Source organism: Oncorhynchus masou, chromosome 30 (assembly GCF_036934945.1).
Source record: "Oncorhynchus masou masou isolate Uvic2021 chromosome 30, UVic_Omas_1.1, whole genome shotgun sequence".
In the NCBI taxonomy this organism is placed as follows: domain Eukaryota; kingdom Metazoa; phylum Chordata; class Actinopteri; order Salmoniformes; family Salmonidae; genus Oncorhynchus; species Oncorhynchus masou.
Genome location: NC_088241.1, coordinates 51,810,341 through 51,826,780, shown reverse-complemented (window position 1 = coordinate 51,826,780; position 16,440 = coordinate 51,810,341). Strand labels below are relative to the sequence as shown.

The 16,440-nt window shown below is 42.4% G+C and overlaps 1 protein-coding gene across 1 annotated transcript in view; it reads right to left on the bottom strand.

Annotated features, from left to right (window-relative positions):
* Window positions 1–16,440, bottom strand: part of LOC135522735 (catenin delta-2-like) — a 401,912-nt gene that overhangs the window by 222,298 nt on the left and 163,174 nt on the right. Inside the window, exons 4-6 of the mRNA XM_064949274.1 lie at window positions 9,417–9,451; window positions 9,094–9,213; window positions 4,570–4,736 (exon numbers count right to left, since the gene is read on the bottom strand). Of these exons, the coding sequence (XP_064805346.1) occupies window positions 4,570–4,736; window positions 9,094–9,213; window positions 9,417–9,451 (322 nt within the window). The remainder of the gene's footprint in view (window positions 1–4,569; window positions 4,737–9,093; window positions 9,214–9,416; window positions 9,452–16,440) is intronic.

Below are 16,440 nucleotides of genomic sequence, written 5' to 3'. Positions count from 1 at the left end.
TCATTAAGCCCAGGCATCACAGGGTAGAATGACATTTTTGCATCTACTTCTCCATTTTGAGATTTTGGGGTATTTTGGTCCATTAATATTAGTATTACCAAAGAGTCTAAATAAAAATGGCAAAAGTTGATGAAAATGTATATTTCCGTTAGTTTATCATACTGTCATCAACATTTCATGAATTGTAATGTACATGTACATCCATTACTTCCAATCTCACTATATTGAAACACACATATGTAAAAGCCAATTTCATAGAACATTTTACAAATTGGACTATATGTAGTAACTTACTTTGAAGAGATGGTGATTGGGTCTAACTTTGCGTTCGGTAATCTTAATTCAGTGTACTTATCTTTAACAGCCTTTTCCTGAAAGTCAGACTCATCCCACACACCAACTAATTTCTCTCAGCTTCAGAAGCATCTGCATCCACCAAATGTTGTGTGGTAATCCTTCGAGGTATTCTCCAACTCGATATGGTGTCACATCGCTATTCTTTATGACAGTTTCTTTTGAAATTAAATGTTTGTACCTTTCTTTAGTATTTTACAGATAGAAAGATGAAAACAAGTATTTATCCACAATCTGCTATGTATACGTCTGGTTCAAACTTAGACTTCCTCCAGTGTCTAGAAAAATGAATTTGCATGCTATGCAAACATGCAGATATTTAATGAGATTCAGTTGAAGTCGGAAGTTTACATACACCTTAGCCAATTACATTTAAACACAGTTTTTCACAATTCCTGACATTTAATCCTAGTAAATATCCCCTGTCTTAGGTCAGTTAGGATCACCACTTCATTTTAAGACTGTGAAATGTCAGAATAATAATAGAGAGAATTATTTATTTCAGCTTTTATTTCTTTCATCACATTCCCAGTGGGTCAGAAGTTTACATACACTCAATTCGTATTTATTTAATTGTTTAACTTGGGTCAAACATTTTGGATAGCCTTCCACAAGCTTCCCACAATGTTGGGTGAATTTTGGCCCATTCCTCCTGACAGAGCTGGTGTAACTGAGTCAGGTTTGTAGGCCTCCTTGCTCGCACACACTTTTTCAGTTCTGCCCACAAATTTTCTACAGGATTGAGGTCAGGGCTTTGTGATGGCCACTCCAATATTTTGACTTTGTTGTCCTTAAGCCATTTTGCCACAACTTTGGAAGTGTGCTTGGGGTCATTGTCCATTTGGAAGATGCATTTGCGACCAAGCTTTAACTTGATGTCTTGAGATGTTGCTTCAATATATCCACATAATTTTCCTGCCTCATGATGCCTTCTATTTTGTGAAGTGCACTAGTCCCTCCTGCAGCAAAGCACCCCCACAACATGATGCTGCCACCCCCATGCTTCACGGTTGGGATGGTGTTCTTACGGTTGCAATCCTCCCCCTTTTTCCTCCAAACATAACGATGGTCATTATGGCCAAACAGTTATATTTTTGTTTCATCAGACCAGAGGACATTTCTCCAAAAAGTAACTTTGTCCCCATGTGCATTTGCAAACCGTTGTCTGACTTTTTTTGACGGTTTTAGAGCAGTGGCTTCTTCCTTGCTTAGTGGCCTTTCAGGTTATGTCGATATAGGACTTGTTTTACTGAATCTTCACAATGTCCTTTGCTGTTGTTCTGGGATTGATTTGCACTTTTTGCACCAATGTACGTTCATCTCTAGGAGACAGAACACATCTCCTTCCTGAGCGGTATGACAGCTGCGTGGTCCCATGATGTTTATACTTGCGTACAGATGAACGTGGTACCTTCAGTCGTTTGTAAATTGCTCCCAAGGATGAACCAGACTTGTGGAGGTTTACAATATTTTTTTCTGAGGTCTTGGCTGATTTATTTGGATTTTCCCATGACGTCAAGCAAAGAGGCATTGAGTTTGAAGGTAGGCATTGAAATACATCCACAGGTACACCTCCAATTGACTCACATGATGTCAATTAGCCGATCAGAAGCTTCTAAAGCCATGATATAATTTTCTGGAATTTTCCAAGCTGTTTAAAGGCATAGTCAACTTAGTGTATGTAAACTTCTGACCCACTGGAATTGTGATACAGCGAACTATAAGTTAAATAATCTGTCTGTAAACAATTGTTGGAAAAATTACTTGTGTCATGCACAAAGTAGATGTCCTAACCGACTTGCCAAAACTATACTTTGCTCACAAGAAATGTGTGAAGTGGTTGAAAAACAAGTTTTAATGACTCCAATCTAAGTGTATGTAAACTTCTGACTTCAACTGTATCACCTAATTATCATATTAATACAATATTTCATAAACATGTTTTTTTTAAGTATTCTTTTTGTGTCAACATTGAACTGGTATAAGTTGATTGTGATATGATTAAGGGGAAACATTTACCCTATTAGGGTGTGGTGCCTGGCCTTAACAGAAGGCCAGAAAAACTGATTAATGAAACATGGATTGGATTATGCTGTTTAAAACCTGCAGTCATTAGTTCACTAGACTAAATTCTTAAACCAAACACTCTGAGTCCCAAATGGCATCCTATCCCATATTTTTGTCCTAGTGCTCTGATCAAAAGTAATGCACCATATAGGGAATAGGGTACCATCTGGGACACAGAACAATCTTGGGGTTTCAGCATTGAGGGAGACTCTGCTGTAATGTCGGTGTGCAGATAGAGCCTGATCCCTCTGTACCAGGTGACACATCTCCATACGTTAAATATTCATCTGGAGGCCCATAGTGGTATAAATACACTGCAGGAAAACGCCTATCTGAGACAGTGGCTTACATAAACAAATGCACACAAGCACATACACACACACACACACACACATGCACACACAAAATGAAAGCTAAATAGATAGGCACTACGCTCCACTCATCTTAAGAGATTCACAGTGTGTGTTATAGGTGCTAGATCTCTATGCATTGTTGAAGCAGAAGTACCATTGTAGTATAAATACCTAGCTAGTAGTAGTGTATAAGAGGCTCTACTGTATGTGATGCAGTAGCCTTATATAATCAGTCTGTCCTGGTTTAGAGTAGACTATAAAGCCAGTGCTACTCAGAACATCTCCCCAATCAACCTGACAGACAGGGCAAAACATCACTGGAACACAACCAGACAGAGAGAGACACAGAGGGAGGACAGGGCAGGGTTGAGGGGATTGGGTGATGGGGAGGATGGTAAAAGTGGACAGGAGCCCTCATATTGGCACAATTGAAACAGGAAGAAAGAAGACAAGAGAGACAGGCAATGCTCCTCTTCCTCTCTCTTGTCAGTCTCTTGTTTTTCTTTGTGTGTGTGTGTGTGCGCGTGTGTGTGTGTGTGTGCGTGTGCGTGTGTGTGTGTGGTGTGTGACAAGATCTCCTGGTTTTAACAATTTGACTTAAAATTCCAACGTTTGTCCACATTTCTCCAAATGGCAAATTTCAAATTTTCTCCAAGCGTCAAATTGTGTGTGTGTGTGTGTGTACTGATACTGGTACACTGAAAAACATACATTTGCATTTCCTTTCCTCTAGTAATTAGCTACTATTTCAAAATGTATCCCTATGTATTATTCATAACCATACAGACAGCAAAATTTGCCCTCTCAATGCATGCTGCATCTTTTCATAAAGCTTTGCAGTTGGTAACAAATGGCAGGTGTGTGTGTGTGTGTGTGTGTGTGTGTGTGTGTGTGTGTGTGTGTGTGTGTGTGTGTGTGTGTGTGTGTGTGTGTGTGTGTGTGTGTGTGTGTGTGTGTGTGTGTGTGTGTGTGTGTGTGTGTGTGTGTGTGTGTGTGTTTTGTACTGTCAGCTAGCTTGTGAAAAAATGAACATAGGGAATAAATGTCTGGAGGCTAGAGGATAAATGGCTCCTCTTGATCAGTGTGTGGAGATGAACACCCATTCACCTCCTTTAACAAATTATTAGAGAAATAACAAACCAAACTGGTATCTCCCCATGCAATTAAACAGTCCACCTTCACTGCTCCCCTCTCCCTTCCACCTAGATCAAATAAACCGTGCTAAATGTATCTGTCTCTTTCCTCTGACCTCTACTAGCCACACACCTCCCCAGGCTACTATGACCTGTGTAGAGCAGCAGGATAGCCCACACACGATGGTGTGCATGACAAATAGAGAGAGAGAGAGATAAAGGGGGATGGGAAAGAGGAGAGAAAGTTAGAGCCGACTCCGTTAGCTTATTCCGAGCCAACAGCTAACTGAAGACTTTTGACTTGTAGAACGTGACTTTACCCTTCATAAGGTTAAGCTAAGGAGCATTAGAAAAGGTGAAAGCAGTAGATAGTGTGCAGAACAGCCACATCGCCCAGTCAAGAGGAGAGCTGGGCAGAGAACTCCCTGCCTGGCTCCCTTCCTCCATCCCTGGGTACAGAATAAAAACTGCTCAGGACAGTAGTGTTCGGCTACAGAAAATATAAACAAATATCGCAGTAACATAGGAGAGTAACTTTGTCTTGAATGCGACAACTGCTTTACAAGAAGAGATTGTGAGTCGCTAAACATTAGCATTATCCTCATCATCATCATTATCATATCCTCATCTTTCTCCTCATCATCATTGTCATGGTGACCTACCTGGTTGTAGCTGTGCACGGCCCCTCCGACCTGTCCACTGCGCTGTGGGGTTGCCGCTGCAGCACTGTCGCTAAGGGCGAGGGTCTGGTTGCTATGGTAGCTGGCGGAGTACTGGAGCGAAGCCTCTGGGGTGGAGTTGAGCTGCAAAGAACTCTGGGAAAGAAGAGCTGGGGAGAGAGAGAGAGAGAGAGAGAGAGAGAGAGAGGGGGAGGGAAGGAGAGAGATGCAGCTATTTAGAACAGGCAGTGCAGCGTTTCAGCCCTCAGTGATTTAGAAAAAGCATACATCATTTATCAGGAGAGGGAGAGGAGGAGAGGGAGGATGGGGCAGATAAGGGGTTATAGGGGAGGAGGAGAGGGAAGAGGAGTGGATAGGGGGTTATAGGGGAGGAGGAGAGGGAGGAGGGGGTAGATAAGGGTTTTACAAGGGAGGAGGAGAGGGAGGAGGGAGTGGATAAGGAGTTATAGGGGAGGAGGAGAGGGAGGAGGGGGTGGATAAGGGGTTACAGGGGAGGAGGAGAGGGAGCAGAGGGTGGATAAGGGGTTACAGGGGAGGAGGAGAGGGAGCAGGGGGTGGATAAGGGGTTACAGAGGAGGAGGAGAGGGAGGAGAGAAGATGAGGGAAATAGGGAAATAAGGGTAAAGTAGGAAAAAGTGGAAGGCAGAGTATCGGAGGTAGAAAGGAGGAAAAGAGAAGGTGACCTCAGAGGAGAAGAGGAGAGATAAGAGGAGCCAAGAAGGAAAGAGGAGAGGAGGGGATAGATGAGAGGAGAGGAGCAGAGAAGGAAATAGGAGAGGAGCAGAGAAGAAGAGAGGAGCAGAAAAGGAGAGAGGAGAGGAATAGAGAAGGAGAGATGAGAGGAGCAGAGAAGAAGAGAGGAGCAGAGAAGGAGAGAGGGGCAGAGAAGGAGAGAGGAGAGGAGCATAGAAGAAGAGATGGGAGGATCGGAGAAGGCGAGAGGAGAGGAATAGAGAAGGAGAGATGAGAGGAGAAGAGAAGAAGAGGAGCAGAGAAGGAGAGAGGAGAGGAATAGAGAAGGAGAGATGAGAGGAGCAGAGAAGAAGAGAGGAGCAGAGAAGGAGAGAGGGGCAGAGAAGGAGAGAGGGGCAGAGAAGGAGAGAGGAGAGGAGCATAGAAGAAAAGATGGGAGGAGCGGAGAAGGCGAGAGTAGAGGAGTGGAGAAAGAGAGAGGAGAGGAGCAGAGAAGCAGAAGGGAGCAGAGAAGGAGAGAGGAGAGGAGCGGAAGAGGAGAGAGGAGAGGAGCAGAGGAGGGGAGGGGAGCGGAGGAGGGGAGAGGAGAAGGGGGGATGGGTGAGATAGGAGAAGAGGGGGACGGGTGAGAGGAGAGGAGAAGAGGAGGAGAGAGGAGCGGAGCGCAGGAGGGGAGCGGAGAAGGGGGGGAGAAGTGGGGGATGGGTGAGAAATTGTGAGGAGAGTAAGTGGGCATGCATTTCTCTCTTTAATCACAGCTCTATCTCTCTCACGTTCTCTCTTTCCTTCTGTCATTTATGCGTTGGCGTCTCTCAGCCTAGAATTGTTTAATTTGTGATCTGGGCTGTGTGGAGTAATGTCACTCTCAACTGTGGCATGTTTAAACACACACACACACACACACACACTGGACCTAAGCATGTTTACACTATCAGTCTCCATCAGCATCAGAACGCTAAGCATTCTGGGTCAACACAACACATTCCCTTAGAGAGCAACACTCTACGGGGACGAGAGGGAACACACACACCCACACTCCATTTGAGAGGAGCACTGCTGGGTGAAGAGGCATACATTCTCCAGAGCGAGGAGAACAATACTGTTGTCCTCTGTCACACACACACACACACATAGGTGCACACGTACACACACAGGGATAAGGGGCAGGTAAGGGGCAGGGTTGGTCTGGGCTTACTTAACGGTAGTTAGGTCCATGACATGTGCTATATCTCACTGTGCTTAAATACATCAATCACAGGCTTTTCCTACTCCCTATTGGAGAGAAAAATAATCTCTCTCCCGCATACTCTCTCTCTCTCTCTCTCTCTCTCTCATATTGTCCCTCTCGCTCCCTTTGATGTTTATGTCAGCAGAGCACACACACACCATACCACAAACACAGTTTTCATCTGAGCCACTCTGTCTTTGTCTGACATTTAGTTGAAAGCTGTGTGTAACTCAGCAGAAGTGCTCTTAGGCTTTTTAGGCTTTTACACTTTTCTACATAACCAACAGGAAATGACAGCCTTTAACCACCATCTCTACCACCTCTGGAACTAAAAATGCAGGACTATATTTAAAAAAGAACCTAAAAGGGTTCTTCAGCTGTCCTCATAGGAAACCCTTTGAAAAACACCTTATTTGGATAGGGGTAGAACCCTTTTGGGTTCCATGTGGAACCTTTAACATATAGGGTTCTACATGAAATCCAATAGGGTTTCACCTGGAACCAAAAAAGGGTTTTACCTGGAACCAAAAAGGGCTTAACCAGGAGCCAAAAAGGGTTCTCCTATGGCAGGGACGGGCATCTTTGATGAGGTTGGGGGCCACAGAATTTCTGAACTCATCATGAGGTATCGCAGTTGCACGCAGCTCTGCGTACCCACATGTGCAGACCCCCCCCCACATTGCAATAAAAAGAAAATTGCAGCCCCCCTCTTGACAGTGTAGAGCCATTTTGTTTTTGTTTTAGAGGTAATTTCTACACATTTTTCCATAGGGTGGAGAGAAATGTCTGCCATTTTAATATGATATCTGTGTCAGACTGACTAACAAAATTATGCGGCCGGTAATTCAACCATGATAACAAGTTTAGATAGCTGGCCGCTAGACTCTTTTACCAAAAAATGTTTAGTTGACGGGGGCTAATTGAATGACTATCAGTGACTGGCATAACAAGAGAAAAACTGCAGATGAACAAACAAATGTCAAACTTGAACCTTGTGGTATTCTACAACCTCAACTGAGTACAAAAAAGACATTGATCCAAGGGCCTTCAAAAGGGGCGGGGCCTGCGGGCCGGCAGTTGCCCATCTCTGTCCTATGGGGACAACCGAAGAACCCTTTTTCTAAAGCTGTGGTCGAAATACTCATACAAACCGCACTGACTGTACTATTTATGACATAAATGAAGTATGCAGTATGCTTATTGGTCATAGTATGGATATAGTTAGTATGCTAAATGTTTCAAATGATTTCGTACTATATTCGGCAAAATTTGAAGTATTTCCGTGCTTTTGGGGCCCATAATGCAAATCTTCAGAAAATGAGCGTGGCTTCACAAGAATTTCAGATTTGAAGAAAAAGTCAGATGAGCGGATAACAAATGTAAGCACAAAAAGTAAATATTCATTAATTTAACAAATTATGACAAATGTTGAGAACATGTTGAGCAATGGAATAAAACATTTATGACTTTTCAAATAAGTTACGTTACACGTTGTGTTGCCTGACAATTTGTTAGGTATGCTAGCCTTACGAACCGCATAGCATATCATTACAGCAGTTGCTTGTATGTACCGGTATGTGTTAGCTACCTAATGTTAGGTTAGTATGGGTATTTGAATACAGCTTAAGAGTGTACACTTGGTTCTCTGTGTTTTGGTTTAAGTGTCATCTTTTTAGAAGCACTACCTCTCTACACAAGTTAAACACTCCATGTTCTCTCGTTTTGCTGTAAGCCCGGGAATCCAAACAGCCCTTCACCCCCTGAACTCCCTTATGATGCCAACAAACACATCAATATGTTTTCGGCTAAAATGAGAGAGGACTGTTCTATCCTTAATCTGTCTCTGTGTAGTCGGGGATTAAAACTATCTGCAGTAGAGTTTCACAGCAACCTCCTCTCGTCCCCTCCACCCATCTCCTCTCCTACGTTCCTATGAATTATTAAACAAACGCCACTTTGTGCTTCACAGCGAGAGGGGGAATGTCACGCACGCACACACGCACACACACACACACACACACACACACACACACACACACACACACACACACACACACACACACACACACACAGGCCTGTATATGCTGTTTTGTATATCGGCTTTTTGTGTAATATAATGTTGTCTGCTTCTGAACTGATAGAGGAAAATCCAAACCGAGGGTGTTCTGTTCTTTCCAACTAAATAGTCCCCTCGACTCTCATTGGAATGACTGTCATTTTGAGGACTATTAGGAGAGATACACTACATTTATAAACCACTCTCCTTCCATCAAACTGAAAAGTCTGTGTGTGCATCAGTAAGACTAAACGGTTTGGTTTGGGTTTCTTTTGTAATATATCATTTCTGAAATGGGCTTTCAGTAAATACAAACTGATGGCTAAACCTCTTTGGGGTAGCATTGACGACAGAGAGATGAAAATGTCTTACAAATGTGATTGTGTTATTTCGTCCGTGTCCCTAAATGAGCTCTTAGCGGGAAGTTGCACCAGAGGAAACATATCAATATATAGGAAGAGACTAAAGAAAGAATGGGAACGTTACACACAAACACACCCTGTCATATTAAAATAAGGGTTGTCCTCACGTTCTCCTGTGTTGTATTGATGAGGGTCCAGTATTCCAGACTCCTGCAGGGATCTGATGCAGGAGTCAACCAGCTCCAGTCCTGTGGTCAGCTCATCCTCTATGTCCTTCTGGCCATCAGCTGGACAGGAAACAGGAAACAGGGGGAACAGGTTAGTCTGGGTCACAGTCGTGATACAACCTCCATAAAGGGTGTGTATTTTCAATGTCACACAAATTTGATGATGTCCATGTCTGTGATATCTGGTTGTATTCTTAGGAAATATGCATAATAAAATATCATACAGTGATTATCAATAAAAAAGTATTTGACGTTTAGCCTACCTTGGATGTTCCAGCGAAACTGCTCATCTGCCGAACTGCAAGAAAACAGTTGAGGTTAAGAAAAATAACTCATAATATGGAGTTTATTATACAGTAATATACTGTAACCTCATGGTTCATTGTTGTTATCAAATATTCAAACTGTTTACTGTAGACAGCTGAGGTAAAAAAATATACAAAAAAAGCTGTGGTCAGAGATTCAGCACCATTGAAGTGGACAGCGACTGAATAGGAATTCTGAAGTTCAGCACCAACAGAACAGAAGACAGCGGCCGTCCGGACTACAGCCACTCGCCACCAGGAGACCACAGCAAGGGCTTACCAGGAACAAAGTCAGAAGTTTACACAAACCTAGAAGTGGAAGGCTCCCCAAGATCTCTGCTAGCGATCCTGACTTTTTCAAACCTTATAATTGTCAATAATAGGGGATAAATTGCAAGTAAACAAAAATATAACGTTCCATTGTTTCTGTGAAATCGCTGTCACATCCTCTTTATTTTTCTGGATCAGGGATAGACCACGCTAGGAGGCTAATGTTGCTCTGTTAGCTAGCTCCCAAGGACAATCAATGAGAGCCAGTAACAGAGTGATTTCCTCTTGAGAGAACAAAGCTGAGTACAAAGCTGAGTATATAAAATGAACAGTAAACATTACACTCACAAACGTTCCAAAGCAATAGAAACATTTCAAATGTCATATAATGGCTATGTACAGTGTTATAACGATGTGCAAATAGTTAATGTACAAAAAGGAAAATAAATCAACATAAATACTATATTTACAATGGTGTTTGTTCTTCACTGGTTGCCCTTTTCTTATGGCAACAGGTGCTGTGATGGCCTCAAAATTGGATTTGTTCTCGTATTCTTTGTGTGTCTGTCTAATCTGAAGGAAATATGTGTCTCTAACATGGTCATACATTTGGCAGGAGATTAGGAAGCTCCGTTTTCACCTCATTTTGTGGGCAGTGTGCACATAGGCAGACCTGGATCCCAAGAGAAGACAGGCTATGGCAGCCTCTCTCAATTGCAAGGCTATACTCACGGAGTCTGTACATAGTCAAGCTTTCCTTCATTTTATGTCAGTCACAGTGGTCAGGTATTCTGTCACTGTGTACTCTCTGTTGAGGGCCAAATAGAATTCTAGTTTGTTCAGATGTTTTGTAGATTCTTTGCAATGTGTCAAGTAATTACCTTTTTGATTTCTTATGATTTGTTGGGTCTAATTGTATTGCTGTCCTGGGGCTCTGTGGGGTCTGTTTGTGTTTGTGAACAGAGCCTCAGCACCAGTTTGCTTAGGGGACTCTTCTCCAGGTTCATATCTCTGCTTTGTTATGGAAGGTTTGGGAATCACTGTCACATTCGTCGTATGAGTGAGACCAAAGCGCAGGGTGGTATAGATACATTCTATTTTAAAGAATGAAACACTTAACAAAAACAACAAAACCAACAAACGAAACATGAAACTATACAAATTAGTGCAGACAGGCATCTAAACAATAATCAAGATCCCACAACACAAATGAGGAAAATAGCTACCTAAATATGATCCCCAATCAGAGACAACGATAAACAGCTGTCTCTGATTGGGAACCATATCAGGCCAACATGGACATACAAAAACCCCTCGACATACAAAACCCCTAGACATACAAAAACTAGAGTACCCACCCTAGTCACACCCTGACCTAACCAAAATATATAGAAAAACAGATATCTAAGGTCAGCGTGTGACAATCGCTTCCTTTTAAGTGGTTATAGAATTTAATGTCTCTTTTCTGGATTTTGATAATAAGCAGGTATCTAATTCTGCTCTGCATGCATTATTTTGTGTTTTTTGTTGTTGTACACTGGAGATATTTCTACAGAATTCTGCATGCAGAGTCAGTTTGGTGTTTGTCCCATTTTGTGAATTATTGGTTGGTGAGCAGACCCTAGACCTCACAACCATATAGGGTAATGGGTTTTATAACTGATTCAAGTATTTTAACCAGATCCTAATAGGTATGTCAAATTTTATGTTATTTTTGATGGCGTAGAAGGCCCTTCTTGCCTTGTCTCTCAGATCGTTCACAGCTTTGTGGAAGTTACCTGTGGCGCCGATGTTTAGGCCGAGGTATGAATAGCTTTTTGTGATATCTCTCTCTCTCTCAGAAACACTATAGCAGGCTATGCAGAAACACACAATTAGAGGGATCACTGGGTCACGAGCTCCCCTCGTGATCCTGGTGATCACATAGATCATGGCAGTGTGTGTACGTGTGTGTGTGTGCGTGTGTGTGTGTGCGTGTGTGTGCATGCGTGTGTGTGTGCACCCAGGTCTGGCCCCTAATTGCACTGCAGTAGAGCTTCCAGTGTAAAATAGATGGAGGACATTACAGAGGGAGAAAGAGGGAGAGGGGGAAGAGGGAGAAGGAGAGGGGGGAAGAGGGCTGGAGAAGTTAAGTATTTCATTTAAAAAATGACAATGTTTTTATTCTGGCCTGCCTGGATCCTCTATTGGGGCTGTTGCGGTGACCGTATTAAAGCCACACCTGCGGTCACGAGTAATGAAGGCACGGTAATTAGGCTTCTCCAAGTTCTCATGCTGCTGATGGTCATTAGTAGCCTACCAAACGTGCTAACTGCCTGGTACTCAACACTCTATTGTCCCTGTAACCACTCTGACAGCAATGCAAATGTGTTAAAAAATCTAATCAAACACTTCATGAGAGCCAATGTGCTCGTGTTACGCAACATTTCTATTGGCTATGCAATCGAGGGAGGAAACAGAGTGATGGCCTCTAATAAAAATACAAAGCTTTCTATAGGTTAGGCCTATTATATTTATTTCTCAACTTTCCTAATATTAAGCACGTTGGTTCTCTTTACAACAGGAGAATAGCCTACCTGGCTGGCATGAAAATGAACCAGGGGAAACGCTTCCTCCATTCACTATATAAGTGCATAGATGACATGTTTTCCCCTGCCCCAGTCTTGAGACAGAAGCATGATAATGGTCCATTCTAAATCAAAACCACTGTCACACATATATTATTTAGTATATGTAAAGACAAGATTAAATCAAGAATAGTCTGATGGGTGACACTATTAGTTTATCACTTGTGAATGATGCCCAGCATAAGAAAAATGCCTTTTTTCCCCAACTTTTTCGAATCCTAGTCATGTAGCCAAGCACATATGCCTATATGTTTATATAAAGTTTGTACAAACTAAAGCGGCCAAATAACTTCTTAAAATGAAGCACATTAATACGCTTTACAGGGGGTATAGAGCCTAACATGCATATATAAGCAGTGTGTGAGTTTCAAGTTTGGGGAAGATCATTTTCACCATAAAAATGCACCTTTATAATAAAAGCATTACATGCATAATCGCATTGTGGTCACTTTTGATAATGCTGTTTTCCGCTAATGGAACATTAGCGCTTATAGCCTACTACCATGTTCGCACTGCGGTGATGAATATGTGCAGAAATTGCTGAATAGTTTATGCTAGTGGTTGTATTAATTTGGGATCTCTCGCATCCCACAACTGTCCCAGACTATGTTTGGAATATTTATTTCTCACACACATAATAGAATAGATTGACTTTTGTACTATGTGGGATAGTAGATTGACATAGACTAGTTCTTCCAATATCTTCAATATGCACCTCGGAATTGTATAAGAATGTGAACAGTTGCGTCCCAGATGTGTCTGTCTTCACTTGTAGCTTGTGACTTGTAGCTTGTGAGAAAGGCCAGATCACATGATGGAGAGCTGTGCGAGAGAGAAGCGCTTCGGATTTCGCAGGACACTCAGGGAGAAGGGCATAATGGAACACTTCGGGCCGCAAAAGGAATCAATTTTTTTAGGGTGCATTACGGCCACAAAGGAGATGCCTCTGTGAAATTTAAGGCATTATCAAGTGCTTGTCAAAATATGAATGAGAGACTTTTGAAGTGTGTACAGCCTGAGCAAAACAAAAAGCAGAGCTCATGCCGTTCAAGTTACTTTTTTCAAATCATCATTAGTCTCATCATGCAGAATTACAATGTATTAAATATCAAAACATATAGCCCAACATTTGTAGAACAACTGAAGTTACATTAATAACTCTAAATTAAGCATATAGGAGTACATCATTCTTTGTTAAAGCCCAAAATAAACAGGGTTAGGTTACAACTCTTATAGTCTTCCTGAGTCCTTGTGACGAAGAACAGATACGTGAAAATTATACAAAGGTACATTGTGCTCTCATGCAACAGACATCAAGATTTACATGGCGCCAAATGTCTGTCTCTAGTTCATTTACTGCTTGCTTATACAAAAATACTAATACAACCTAGAATACTAAATCTTTTCTTTAAATAAACTGGAGATTGGGTCTCCCTGGCACCAACAGACAGGCACGCCAACACTAATCATGGAATGGAATGTTGTCTTATCACCAAGCCATCATAAATCTACTGTCAACGTTAAATCTCAGAGGCTTCTCCCTCTTCACACAGACACATGAGAGTTCTAAGAACCCTATTATGTTGCCTCTAAGAAAAACCGAGTGTGAGAACGTAACATAATGTTGTAATTCTATGACACCATGCTGCATGGGTGTCTCTTGAGTCAATCTGATCTGAGAAAAACATTTCAGGCTTTCCGTTAAGACAACTGGAGTTTATGCACAACTTGTAATCACAACTCTAATCTTAATTGGTGCGTTTCAAATTGTCCTTTTGTGAGGCGCAGCCGGGAACTAGTTCTGTACGATGGTGAGTGGTGGGTTGATAAACCAGGTGGATCCTCCATCATCGTTTCAATCTCCAGTTTGGCAACATTTTGGCTTCCCACTACAACGCCGATTGACAGACTTGTGGATGAAACGTTAATAGGATGACGCCACTGCTGAACGAGCCTATGCAGCTGCCAACACCGACACGTTTACACCCCGAAATCACCCACGTATTCTTACCACCGGAGCAAGATAGGCACAGAAAGAAACAACAATACAACCTCGTCTCACCTCGGCATTCAAGCAGCCCTTCGCAGCTGGTTCTAACCGGGCCAAGGAAATTACAAGAGCGAAAGGTTTTTGTAGCGGCGAATATGCGCCCACTCTTGGTGGTTGAGAATAGGAGTTTCAGCACGTCGTGAGCCACATTACGAACTTCCCTCTAGAACCCATTTCAGCAAACAGATAGTACTTGCTGTATATTAGCAAGCCAAAGCTGAAGTTGCCAATTAATTGGCCCCTGCACCCTGTGTTGCGCTTACTACAGATGAATGGAGCTCCAGGGCCACAGAGAGCTACTTAACAGTGACATCCCATCACATTACCCCGGAGTGAGAGACGAGAAGTACCATCCTAAAGACATGCCCCTTTGATGATAGTCACACAAGTGTGCATCTTTTTCTCTGTGCAACCAAACATTATAACATAAGCCTATTCAATGCCTGAGTCATGTTAACATATTGATTTCCCAGTCATATTGCTTGTTTTCACAATCAGGAAAACCAGCACCTTGTATTTTCTTAAATGAACAATAATGAACTACAGTAACTGTTGGCATTTCATTTTCCCACTGTACCGAAACTTAACTGAACCGTGACCCCAAACCTACAGTCTAAACTGTTTCAGCCCTAATGCTTGGGTTTAGTTTCCCTGGCACTAATCCCATTTAAGTCATGGGACCTATATTAACATCTTCATGTTCAAATCATCTAGAAGTGACTCTGTTGGGCTTCACAATACATTTTAGATACATTCAGATGATTTGGAAATGATGTGCGAAAAATCCTAACATTGGTCCCATGACTTAAATCGGATTTGTGCCACAAATGCTACAACTTTAGCATGTGGAAACAGTGTCATTTGAGTGAAATATCTGTCTAAGGTAAAGGTTAAGGTTTGGATAGGGATACAACAGAAACAACTCAACGGTTAAGCTTAGACGTTGATTCCGAATGGTTGAGGTAAGGGTTAAGGTTTGGAATAGGATTGAAACAAACAAACAAAAATGTGTGCCTACCACTGGGATTGAACACATGACCCTTGGAGCAGAGCTTGCGGCTTATGCCCATCTGCCACCCCCGTCCATAATGCCCTAGCAGGCTGCAAGTCTACTTGATGGTAATAGCACTTACCGTTGCCCCTAGAGGCAAGATTTGAATACATCTCCTGACATGCTGGGGACCTGGAAAAATGTCAAATATCACATTGTATCTTGAGTGACCTGGCTGGAATATTGACATTGGTGTCCATAGGTTATGGCACACTGCACACTTTAGCTGTGAGTGAATGAGCGTTCTTACACAGTTAGATAACAAGTGTGTGTGTGTGTGTGTGTGTGTGTGTGTGTGTGTGTGTGTGTGTGTGTGTGTGTGTGTGTGTGTGTGTGTGTGTGTGTGTGTGTGTGAGAACGTTGTTCGAGAAGGGGTTAACTGCAGGTCAACACATTCATAAATTTTGAGAAATCCCGGCTTTGACAGCATTACTGGACCCACCACACACTGGTTGGGCCACCCTAGGTGGAAACCCAGTGGGAATAACCAGCTGTGTTAGTCCCTATAATCTGTGTTAATCCTAGTCTGTGTACAGCAGAGCAGCATAATTCCCCCGATCCCACTAAAGTACCAAATGATCATCTCTGTTAATCCCAATGAAACCCTGACATGGCATTCTAGATTAGAGAGTGTCCACTGCCACAGTACGGGGCGAGTGTGTGTTTCATATTCTCATGTGTAGTTATACGTACTCACAAAGCAGTATTTAACTTTTCTACCACCGTAACATTTCATATTCTCATCATGGCCAAAATGTTATGGGGCGTACATTATGCCACCTAATCTCTCCATGGTGTATTATGCATTGTGGAGTTCTTTCATTATCTGTATCTGCACAGAGGGAAGCGTCATATCAGAGTAAAGATAATAGCAGGGTCATTTTAGCTGGAGTTAACAGATGTTTTAGCACCAATGCGGGGAAACTAACAGGTGTGTTTTAAAATGTAATTATCAGCAGTAACACCCAAGCACACACATTCATA